Raw genomic sequence first — 11,725 nt, forward strand, 5'->3', positions numbered from 1 at the left:
TAAATGTTGAAATTAAAATTAACTAAGATTAAGAAATGCTGTTGAAGTATTGTTAATTCTTAGTTCATGTTAACTAAAGTAGTTAACTAATGTTAACTAATGAACCTTATTGTAAAGTGTTACCAAAATTACTACTTTTACTTTAGCAAGGAGGAATTAAATTTATCACAAATGATAGAATGACTTAAACTAACAAAACAACTTTCAATATTGATAATTAACGTTTCTTGAGCACCAAATCAGCATATTAACACGATTTCTGAAAGTTCAGCTTTGCCATCACAGGAATAAATTAGGCTACATTTTAAAATGTAATCAGATGACGAGCAGCAACCTTTCTGCTTCACCAACAGATAATTCACAAAAAGTCATTTTATAGGCCTACTTAAGGACAGAAATAAAAGATCTAGGGAATCTCACACCAACCACTGGTCTGAAGGTCTGTTTGGTAGAAGAGTTCAGAAAAAAACTTCAAATATAAAGAGACAGAGAAAATGAAATCTCAGGATTAGAAAAACAGCTTTTCAGATCAATGGCCGATAAAAGGTCTGAGTATCGATTTGAGAAAGGTTCTTGTGGCGTATGAAAACACAGAGGTGGATTTTCTGTCGGCTGATGGCTTAGATGACCTTCTTATGATCCTCAGAGGAAGCGCAGCAGCTACAAACCTTTCGTATCTCAGGCTAGTGTCCATTCCTATCAAACTCACTGGTGGGATACTGTAACCTGACTGAACCTTATTTAAAAAAGATGAAAAAAAGGCCTCAAGCCCTGTCCATTCTGATCTTAGTTGTGAACTGTAATTGGCTCGTGGTCTACCGACATGACCCTGTCAGCTCATATACGTGATTGACAGCCCTTTTTCCCAGAAAGCCTCATTCGTAGAGAGTTTCTTGCCCACTTTTGCAATAAATATCCCTCTCCACATCTCCTTGGGTGAAAATATGCTCACTAATGTTCTGCTGATATGAACACATGGACACACACACACATATAAAATTGCTTCTACAGACCAGCGTTCACAGCAACAGTACATGTTGTATAGGCCATTAAATGATGCAGAAGTGCTCTTGATATAGCAATCAGGAGAATTCTTAACATTCAAATAGATCTGCAATCAGCCACTACCAGGAATATTTAACAAAACTAGGATGGAATACCATTATATAAAGCAAATGTGACCTTTAAGATTGTAATTGTAATGCATCTATCTATCTCAAAATGACAATAACATACTGCTACAGTACATGCAGCTTCTGAATCAAGTGTCTCTGAATAAAGCCACACTTTCACAAAACAAGAGAGACAGGCTTATTGATTAAAAGAGGGAAGAATCCATTACTAGGGGTCATTCTTAATCCGGTCGTCCAAAGATGCCACTTTTATTGACCATGGGACGACAAATTAAACAGAGGAAGTGAAGATATGCTGCACACAAGCACACGCACAAACACACAAACTGCTCTTCCCAGAGGCTAATACACAAAGGACAATCAAACATGAACGAAAACAGGCCAGAGGAGAGGGAGATAAGAATTAAAACCCTCTACCGCATGCATTATGATAGACCTATAGAAAAAAATATTTGAATCTTTTTCTTTTCTAAGAATGTAAACCTCAAGTTCAAACGGGGGAATCTTTCTCAGAAAAGGGACATTAAAAGCACAACTAATTGACTTGCTGTATCCTCCCTTGGCTCATTTTTTTTTCAATACCTATTATATCTTCTACAGCAGACTACATATTATACAAGCTCCCTGTGTCACTGTTTAGTACTTTTTCTTTGTGTATTGTTTATTTTCTGCAACAGCCTGGCTTTTCATTTCTCTCTCTGAATCTCAGGCACTTTTCTAGAGAATGAAACACTTTTAACTCAAATCACACAGAAATGGAAGATGTGATTGTTTGTGTGTATAAATGTATGCGGAATTGCAGGGATAGAGTTGTGTGTGTGAATATGTTAAATTTAAAGTGATGTATCAAATCCAACATGCATACATAACAAATTGTAAGCCATCTGAAACAGTAGGCCTATTTTATATCACAAAACCAGGCCTAAAAAATGAAACTAGAGGGGAATTTTAAATGACAGAATCTGTCTGCATCAAATCAGTATTAATCTGTTATGTCTAGTAATCATTCAGTACAGACTTGTAAACAACTGAGAAAGTTACAGTTTTACCTTTTTAATTGTACCTGTCAATGTTGTCATGACTGCTGTGTGTTTCTTTGGACAGCCGCGTCACCTACAGATCCCGTAGATGAAAAGCATGAAATTATCTTTCAGTTTCTCCATGGCGACCAAATAACCCACTTTTGGCTGGCGTCTTCTTCTTCTTCTTTTGGAGTTTTATGGCAGTTGGCAAACAAACGATAGGTGCAGGAGACGTGGGACAAAACAGGGTGCAAAATTGAAAAAATAAAACCTTGTACTCAGACAAATGAAACTTATGTATCTTATATGTACTAAGCTACTGAGCTATGCTTTGATACAACCTCCCAACTTTTCTCTTTTTTAACAAAATGTGCTTTTTTTTTTACCTTGGACTGTGTAGTATAATTTCAGCTTTATCTTTAACAGCATTCAGGATATTTTTAACATTTCACATTTCACACGCCACCTACTGGGCTGGAGTGTGGACCATTGATGGAATAGGAAGAACTAAATTAAATAAATAAATAAAACATTTAAATAAAGAATTAAACCCTTCTAAATCCTGTTAAATATATCTACTTTTTTTTAAGAATGTCATTAAAGCCTTATATATTTTATAATGATTCAAGCCATTATTCAACAAAGTTTTAAGTGTAATATTTTCTATCCCTATTTATTTTAATTCTTCCAACAGAAATGCTCTTTCATTATCATAAGCAGAACAATGTAATAGTGCATGCGCTACTGTTTCTGGTAATCCACACAAACTACAGTTCCCAGACTCATGCTTATTCATTTTATATAGAGAAGAATTTAAAGCAGTTAGGCCAATGCGACGTCTGGTAATAATTGTATCTTCTCTTCTACTACCAAAATGAACTCGTTCAACCCCAACTTGATTTTGAATATGATAAAGATGTCTTCCTCTCTCCTCCTTATTCCAAACTTCTTTTTGGCTGGCGTCTTAAAGTGGAAAAGGATTTCGTTTAGTTTAGCGCGGCATTCGTGTGTAACACTTGTGTTACGTTTGATTTGTTCGCCATGGAAAAAGTCCGTCTTCGCGTTCGTGTAATGTGCACAATATGCTAACTTTCTGAATGCGTGTACTCGAATGACTAAATACATTTGCTGCTGTACACAACAAAGCACACGACGCAGAATACTGAATCCCACAGTCATTCTTGAGAAGTGGGACAAAACAGGGTGCAAAATTGAAAAGTGTTATTGTTTATAAAGCTTTTATTCAAGAGTAGCATTTAAGTATTTTGATATTGGAACACAAAATCTTATGGTGGTGACATCTGACGGTGTTGACAAATTTGGCATTTCTTTCACAAAACCAATGGAGTTCATGTAATAGCCTGTGACGAGTGGGGCGGGGCCGAGAGCCGTGGGAACGGAGCGAGGCCGGTGGAGTAAATGATAATGCGCGACACCTGCGCCACTCACCGGTCTCGAGTCCCACGGAGGAGCTCCAAAAGGATAAAAGGAGGAGTAGCGACAGTGAAGGATGAGAGAGGACCAGGCCTGGATTTTATGTTTAAAATTGAAAATATTTTTATTTTTTAAAGCTAATAGCAGTTACCCATGCTGGACCTGTTTTGTCCCACATCTCACGAATGAGATGATTGAAACAGAAAAATAAATGCAATTTTATAAAATAAAATAAAAATTAATTAACAGTAATTATAAACCAAAAAACAGTTTGCGATTAGAAAATGTACACAAATAAATAGCCTAATATTTAATGGATTGTAATATTTAAACTGATCTAAAGTTCAGTGGCTGGTCAGGCTGGTGTGTGGCTGCTCTTTGATTGCCTGTGCCCTTGTCTAATACAGGTGTGTCACTGAATGTAATCTCCCTGTGTCAGACAAATCAATCTTGTCGCTGTCTCTCAAGTTAAGCGCTATCCCAGGAGTGCATCTCTATCAGGCCTTAAAACCCTGTGCTCAGCACAAGTTGCGCTGTCTTTCCTTAAAACACACACACACACATACACACACACACCCCTTACATGTTATAATGTTCTCTGTATTATGTTTCCTTCAGCGTGGCATGATAATACACTGATATACTTCAGGTGCGCATACAAAAAGGTCAACACCTAAAGTAGTACTTTAAATACGTGTAAATTGACTTGTGTGTGCGGTGGCATAAAAAGGCTGTTTTACTCTAAGAATGGTCAATTTTCATAGTGGCTGCCAATTTGGGGCCACATGACCAACCAAATATTGATATTTCATATTTCACTTTTTCTCTTATAATATGCTTTTATAGCCTCATGCTCTCGCAAACTATTTTAATTTTCAGGAAGAGTTGTCAGAAGCTTAATGGTGATAACGTTGAAATCATGCGACCATGGCATTGTTCGTTTATAGTCTATGTTTAGCTTTTTAATTCTGGCAATTATATTTAGGCTTTAAAATTCATATAAATTGTGTTGATTTTTGAAGATTATCATGATGAACAAAACTCATAAACTTTTGTTGGCAACAGAGCTTATTTTCTGCAATAATCCAAAAGCCAATGAAACATCCTATCGGTCTTTGTTGAGGGAACCAGGGTGGTGCAAATTTTGGGTTGGCCTACAAAAATATGTCATCACTGCAGCACTCTATAAAGTCCAATAAAATATAACCTCTTAAGACCCTGCGGCCTCATATGAGGACATTCTATTTTTGTGAATTTCTCTGAGACTGTACATGCCACAGTTTTAAGTCTGGATGTCCTGTACAAAGCACATTCAGGGCTTTTCAGAGATACTAGCAGAAAGAAAAATAGTATATTGAATCATTCTGTTATAACATAGTTCAGAATCATCTTTATACAACGTTTGATAAAAAAAAAATCTTAAACTAAAAATGTATTGGTGATTTAAAAAAATCAATTGTTTTTGCCTATGCATGTTCATTCATGTCTTTTTATTTTTTTTAAAGAAATTGAGTCCCGATGTCCTCTACCAAGGACGTAGCCTTATGAATGAAATAACTTTTTTTAATATATATATATTTTTACATAATTTTTAATCCTCTAAACAATGTAAAGACATGGAAAAAAACAAACTTTTTCCTAAAACTTTTTTCTCGGGTCTTAAGAGGATAAAATAAAATTAAAATTATTATAATAATGATTGAATTATTATTTTGCAAAAGAGATTAGACTCATTTGGTCCTCTGTATATAATTGAACTTATTTTAGTTGTGTGCCATTTTAAAACAACAATAGCAAATAAATAATCAGTAGAGTTGACTGGAATGTAATATGTGCTAATACATATTTAATGGAAACAGTTTTAACAACCTGACTTGGGCCTCATAATTTCTTATAAATATTGTCAGACGTGAAAATACTTTGCAAATAAAAAGAATACCCCCTTATGACAGACTTGCAAAGCATAGTGACCCTTCCCTACGCCTGTGGATGGGCACTGGGAGTTTGGGTCCGTCTTATTAGTGCGCAATATTATCATATTTCACAGACGAGCAGGCCAGAGAAGGAAATTACCTGCTCCGTGCTATTAAGCCCTGTTTTATTCCATTCATTTTCACCTGGCAAACTCAGGCAAAGGGCCGCTGGCATTTATTTCCCGTCTGTAGATTTATGAGGACCTCAGCTCAGCCAAGCCATAAAAAATCTGAGGAGAAAAACCGCTCTTTGTGTCAATGTGTGCATGTCCACATGAATGTGAAGGAGAGCGCTCTAAACGTTCACACATTTATGTGAGATTTTTCACAGCTGTCATATAAAAAATATCGATCGTCAATTTCAGTACTGTTGTTATTGAAGAAAAACAACTTATATTTATATACAAATTGCAGCTGGTTCCCCAGTCGTATTGTCCACCAGATGAAGGAGAATGCTCTATACAGGGTAGAAAAAAAAGAAAGCTCAATGCGATCTGATCTCAAGCCAGGTGTTTGTGAATTCAATTCAATTGTTTTGTTTGCCTCTTGTTTCAAGATCTAAATAAAAGCCGCTCTCTGGCTTATCAGAGGTATCCTCAAGATTGATAACACCGGGCTTCTCCTCTGTTTTCCAGTGTAACCGTGTTTCCTACATTTTGCAAAGCATTTTTCATCTTAAAAAAAGGCTCGATATCGGATGAGCATCTGCAGCCAAGTATTGATTGTAATTTCCTGCAATGTTCATTCCAATCGCAAGCTTTATTAAGAATTTAATTTCTATTTGCCATTCGATTGGTGACCCAACAAGCGTGCCCGTACAAACAGAGAGATAATCAAGAAACAAAATAAGACACCCCAGCGTCCTGTGTCTGAAATCAACATTATTGCATTGGTCTAATTATTATTCTACCTTAGCTGGTTTAGTTTGTGCCAGTCTTGAGCAAGTGTGGTGAAGTATGTATGCTTTTTTATGTATATACTTTATGTATATACTTTTTCTGCCAAACTTCCAGAGTGCCAGCGGAAAAACTGGATTGTCATGACCCTGACATTGAGACTTTCTGTCTTTAGACTATGATAGTTTTAAGTTTAAGTTTGATATGCACTGCCTACTTTATAGAACTGCTGCAGTACCTCTAAAAGAGAAATTCACTCAGAGAAATGTGCGAGACAATTCAGTTGATTTTTAACTGTTTTCAAAGGTTTACATCAGCTTTATCCTGTAGTACATTTACAATGAGTTTATCTCTACTGTTGTAAAACTGTTAACTGACATTCTCATGGTTAGCTAAAGGCTGTAGTTAGCTAGAAACGCTTCTCTAGATTAGTCTGCCACCATGTGATGATAGTGTGACACTGCATCCTCACTATAGTAAGATATAGATATGATGAAGGCCTCTTTTCCATCACTGCAGTTTCAGATGATCGAACTTTCACTCTCACTAAGCACTTGTCCATAATTTTTTTTTTTCTTCTTTCAGCAAGTTACTGTATATGCATAATATCTACAATGAAAACACATCAGAAAAAAATATTAATTATATTCATTTATTATTGTAATAGAAATAAAGGTCTACATTTTATTTATATTAACAATATTTATTGAATTAATTTATTAACAAATAATAAAACCAAATTATTTTAAATTACACACTCGGTAGAAACACACCACACAACTGAACTAGTCTGCAGCTATAAGACCAACACCAAATGTCAGTCCTACTCTAGGACTAAATAATATCTGTAGTGCTTCAACTCACAACCCATCATGAGTATATTCAAACTTACTGTAATCGAAGTGTATATTTATACAAATTGTCCAGTTTTATCCCGATGTTTTTTTTAGATGGTTCATTCTCATCTGAATTTTTCTAAGTCCTTTCTTGCTTTTACTAAGTTTTTTTTTTTTTAACTTTGACGGTGTTGACCTCTTGGGTGTGTGATTATGTGAAGTTGTGATCACCATATTGTCCTTTTTAGTAAATGTATTCAGAGGTGTAACTGTGCCTATTCCAGGTGTTTCCCGTTTTGTTTCTGTTGGCAGTGCAGCTGGTTCACCAGTCCCACATGTTATCACAGTAGATTCTGGGTTGTCTTTGGACACTGAAGTTGGTAGGATGTTTTTTTTGCTGGTCTCTGTCTCCGGTCCAGATGTTTTGATTGTCATCACTATTGATGGTACAGGTGTACTTGTGCTGGTCTCCGGTCCAGATGTTTTGATTGTTGTCACTATTGATGGGACAGCTGTACTCGTGCTGGTGTCCAGTTCAGATGTTTTGATTGTCATCACTGTTACTGGTACAGTTATACTTGTGCTGGTCTCCGGTCCAGATGTTTTGATTGTCGTCACTATTGATGGTACAGGTGTACTTGTGCTGGTGTTCGGTCCAGATGTTTTGATTGTTGTCACTATCGATGGGACAGCTGTACTCGTGCTGGTCTCCAGTTCAGATGTTTTGATTGTCATCACTGTTAGTGGTACAGTTATACTTGTGCTGGTCTCCAGTCCAGATGTTTTGACTGTCGTCACTATTGATGGTACAGCTGTACTAGTGCTGGTCTCCGGTCCAGTTGTTTTGACTGTCGTCACTTTTGGTGTTACAGTTATACTTGTGCTGGTCTCAGTCTCTGTTCCTGGTGTTTTGTTTGTTGTATTTACAGTTGGGATAATGTTTGTTGTACTTGAATAGCACATAGTAGGTTTTTGGGAAGGTTTTGTTTTCTTTCTCCCATCCACTATCCTCATCGCATTCTTAGCCCAGTTGTTATTAGGATCTGAACAAATAACTTTGTTTTTCTTGGTGTGGAATCTGTACATGGAAAAAAGGATAATTGACATTTTAGCTCTCATCATTTAATTATCCACCAATTTATTACTTACTCTGTGCAAAACTTAACATTGTGATAGATTATAATAATTGGAACTTGCCTTACAGCTCTGATAGGACATAGCGGTTGATCTTGCATAGTATAACGCACAATGTATTCAGCTCGTATATTGGTGCGTGACACAGTAAGACAGCAGGGTACTGGACGTCCATCACCTATTGGAGAAGCACATCATTTTATTCAGATAAATTATCATTATATTCACAGTATAAGGTGTACACACGTACACTCGCTCTTAAAATACATTGCGGTCTGAAGTTCTCTACATTTCAGTTCATTGAAAGTTACTGAGGTCAAACTACAATATTTAACCAAAGTTAAAATAATAATTTTAAATAATAATAGCTCATAATTAAAATAATCAAATCTCACCTGCTACCACAACACTCCTCCATTCTATAGAGAAAAGAAAGGCAGCAAATAGAGTGAACTTCATCTCGTTCTGTTGCTCACTTCTAATTCTGAAACTTTCTGCTGGGCTGAAGGGTCTATGTTGAGGGAGGTCTTTCAGCCCACAAAGCTCAGCACCCTCTGCGATCACTTTTCTTCGTCACCTAGGCCCACAGACACCTCAGTCGGGGACAGGAAAAGATGAGTGATGAGTGGAAGACCAAAAACGAGAGAGAAAGAGATGCATTTAACCACATAGAGGAAAGTAAGGGGTTACAAAATTCACAATGAGCATTCGTCATGGCTCAGTTCAGTTCATTGTGGCCTAAACTATTGGTCTCATTTGCAGCCTCTGTTCCTGGTTAGGTTTTAAAATTAAAATGTATTATTATTGTTATTATTATATTTTTATTTTTAATGAAACAAACAAACACATAAAGAAAATTAGCCCTTAAAAGGTTCTGTTAAGTGGTACAATGCTGATACCAGATAATATTACCTTGGTAATTTTGTATAGCATTGTACAGATTCTAAATCACAATATTCATCTAATATGGTATTTGTTTATTATGTTTTTATTTAGTTTATGTTATAGAAATGGTACAAAACAATAATATGAGTTAAAACAAAAAAAATATATGTGAGTTCAAAAAGATTAAAACACATGCAAATTTGCATCTGAAGTATCTTTTTTTTGGTAACACTTTAGAATAGGGAACACTTATTCACTATTAACTATGCCTTTTCCCTCAATAAATTCCTAATTTGCTGCTAACAATAATTAGTAAGGTAGTTGTTAAGTTTAGGTATTGGGTAAGATTAGGGATGTAGAATAAGGTCATGTAGAATAAGGCATTAATATGTGCTTAATTAGTACTAATAAATGGCTACTATTCTGGTAATATGCATGCTAATAAGCAACTAAGACCCTAAAATAAAGTGTTACCCTTTTTTTCTACCATGTACATGATACTTCAAAGAGTATCATGATTTTTCTACCATAAAACCTATCTAAGAAACATGGTATTTTCAAAAATGTGATAATACCTTGTTACTTTTTTGTAAGTGTGCAGTATAAGGTATGTACAGATAGACCTGACTACATTCACAAACTACTGTTTCTAAACAGAATTGGCCGGACTGTTACATGATGTGCTTGCTTACAGCAATAAGTATGTCATATGCAATAGCTAAGGTTGACAAAAGAAAGCTTTTGAGTTTAATAGCAACATTAAAAAAGGCAAAAATGAGAGTGAATGCATCTAAAAATGGAATCTTTATGCACTTTGTGAGCATTAGGTATAAAATGTGGGTCTGTTAAACGTGTGTGGAAACTACAGAGGCCTTAAAGGGGCTGTGATCATGAAACCACAAACGTTTTATTCAGCCTTACTGGGATCTTCCAGGTCTTAGCAAGACCTTAAAACAAAACCAGCTCCCACCCAGCACTCACCTACACTTAAACAAAGACATGTGAAGCTGTTTCATGATGTAATTTTTCTCTATATGACATTCATAATGAACAACTGCACATAGTTTAATGCCATTATGCAAATGTTTCACATTTTATAAGGTTAACATTTATGAGTTTGTTTACTAATTCCCTATTTACTATAGTACAGTGGTCCTTTCTGGTATTATATGAAAGTAAATTTGTAGACCTAAATGAACAACCACATGCGCATTTCCTGTTTCGAAATTTGATGTCCTCTGAGCTATTTGTAGAAAGTTCTGATGTAGATGCAAGATGACAGACCACAGCATCACACTCTGTTCTGTGAGAGGAAGTAGTGACTACTATGCTGCACCTAACTATGCACTATATGCTAAGCTCTAGTAAACCAAAGAACAGCCGGTGGGCCATGTGCACATCTTTGAAGTTTCAGTATTCGCTGACCAGAATTACATAATCTTGACCTGAGTCATTGGAAAAGATTAGAGTTTAATTATAATTATAGTTTTGGTCAGGTTACTTGTTAATACTTCATGTTCTGGCTCTGAGTTAAACTCTGGTTTTCAGCAGTGTTGGAAAAAGTAGATCCATACTTCGGTAAAAATTCTGATACCACACTAATGTATTAATGAATAGTTCAGCCCATTGACAATTCTATCTCATAACCTCATGTTTTCCAAACCTGTACTATTTTTTTCTGTACAACATGAAACAACAATAAAAAAGTCAGTGTTTTTTTTTCGAACTGCGTCCTCTAGGGGTCGCTATGGGGAACGCCTCGTCGTAACCCGGGTCTGAAGCATACATTGAAAAAACACCAACAACACGTTGGCCGGCGACAGCCATGACATCACTACCGGTGCGACTATAGTATAAATAGGCACCGGGAGAACACATCATCCTCTTCTTCGTCTTCATTGACTGTTTTGTTTGAAGCGTGCATTTCTGTGGTAAGAGCGATCTCTATTCATATCATTATGGCGAGCACTAGCAAAGCGTTTCGAGGATGTGTGCATCCGTGTTGTCGTTGTTTAACATCTGATGACACACACGATCTATGCGTTATTTGTTTGGGCGAAGAGCACGCACGCGATGTCTCCGAGGGGGCAATCGACGTGCACCGTGAGCGTTTTTTCAAAGAAAAAGCTCCGCTCTCGTTTGTCTCTCTTTTCGAGGAAAGAAGGGCAGCCATCTGCTTCCCGCGATTCAAGATCCGCCGCTGCTGAGGCACAGAGGAGAATGAGCTCGTGGGGATCGCATGTGGATCTGGCCGATTAGTTTGAAGAGGGGTTTTCCCTCTCGCGATCGTCGGCTGTGGACGAGAGTGAGCCGCTGGAGGATGATGTTATTTCATTAACATTGTATGATTCAGGGGCCAGTGCTCTGCTGGGATCAGCCCAGCAAAAGCAGGAAATGTCTGAGGAGGGCAAG

General features: G+C 36.7%; 1 protein-coding gene across 3 annotated transcripts; it reads right to left on the bottom strand.

The window, feature by feature from the left end:
• Positions 1-6,896: 6,896 nt before the first annotated feature.
• Positions 6,897-9,009, bottom strand: LOC107694641 (mucin-2-like). 3 transcript variants are annotated; one of them, XM_016494324.1, is made up of 4 exons: positions 8,824-9,009; positions 8,492-8,606; positions 7,351-8,372; positions 6,897-7,067 (listed from the first exon to the last, which is right to left on the bottom strand). In XM_016494324.1, the coding sequence occupies exons 1-3, from the start codon at positions 8,885-8,887 to the stop codon at positions 7,388-7,390; spliced, it is 1,164 nt and encodes a 387-aa protein (XP_016349810.1). In that variant the 5' UTR covers positions 8,888-9,009; the 3' UTR covers positions 6,897-7,067; positions 7,351-7,387. The 3 variants fall into 3 exon arrangements, with proteins under 3 accessions (XP_016349810.1, XP_016349812.1, XP_016349809.1); XM_016494326.1 differs by lacking the exon at positions 6,897-7,067 and having other exon boundaries at positions 7,239-8,372; positions 8,497-8,606; XM_016494323.1 differs by lacking the exon at positions 6,897-7,067 and having other exon boundaries at positions 7,239-8,372.
• Between the last annotated feature and the right edge of the window lie 2,716 nt (positions 9,010-11,725).

The sequence above is a fragment of the Sinocyclocheilus anshuiensis genome, unplaced genomic scaffold (assembly GCF_001515605.1).
Source record: "Sinocyclocheilus anshuiensis isolate Anshui unplaced genomic scaffold, SAMN03320099.WGS_v1.1 scaffold1638, whole genome shotgun sequence".
NCBI lineage: Eukaryota > Metazoa > Chordata > Actinopteri > Cypriniformes > Cyprinidae > Sinocyclocheilus > Sinocyclocheilus anshuiensis.

Excerpts from the sequence above, each read along its gene's own strand:
- LOC107694641 (XM_016494324.1), bottom strand. The coding sequence starts at position 8,887 with ATGAAGTTCACTCTATTTGCTGCCTTTCTTTTCTCTATAGAATGGAGG. Across the intron at positions 8,607-8,823 it reads GAGGAGTGTTGTGGTAGCAG|GTGATGGACGTCCAGTACCC; the intron begins GTGAGATTTGAT and ends CTTCTCCAATAG. Across the intron at positions 8,373-8,491 it reads TGTCCTATCAGAGCTGTAAG|ATTCCACACCAAGAAAAACA; the intron begins GCAAGTTCCAAT and ends TTCCATGTACAG.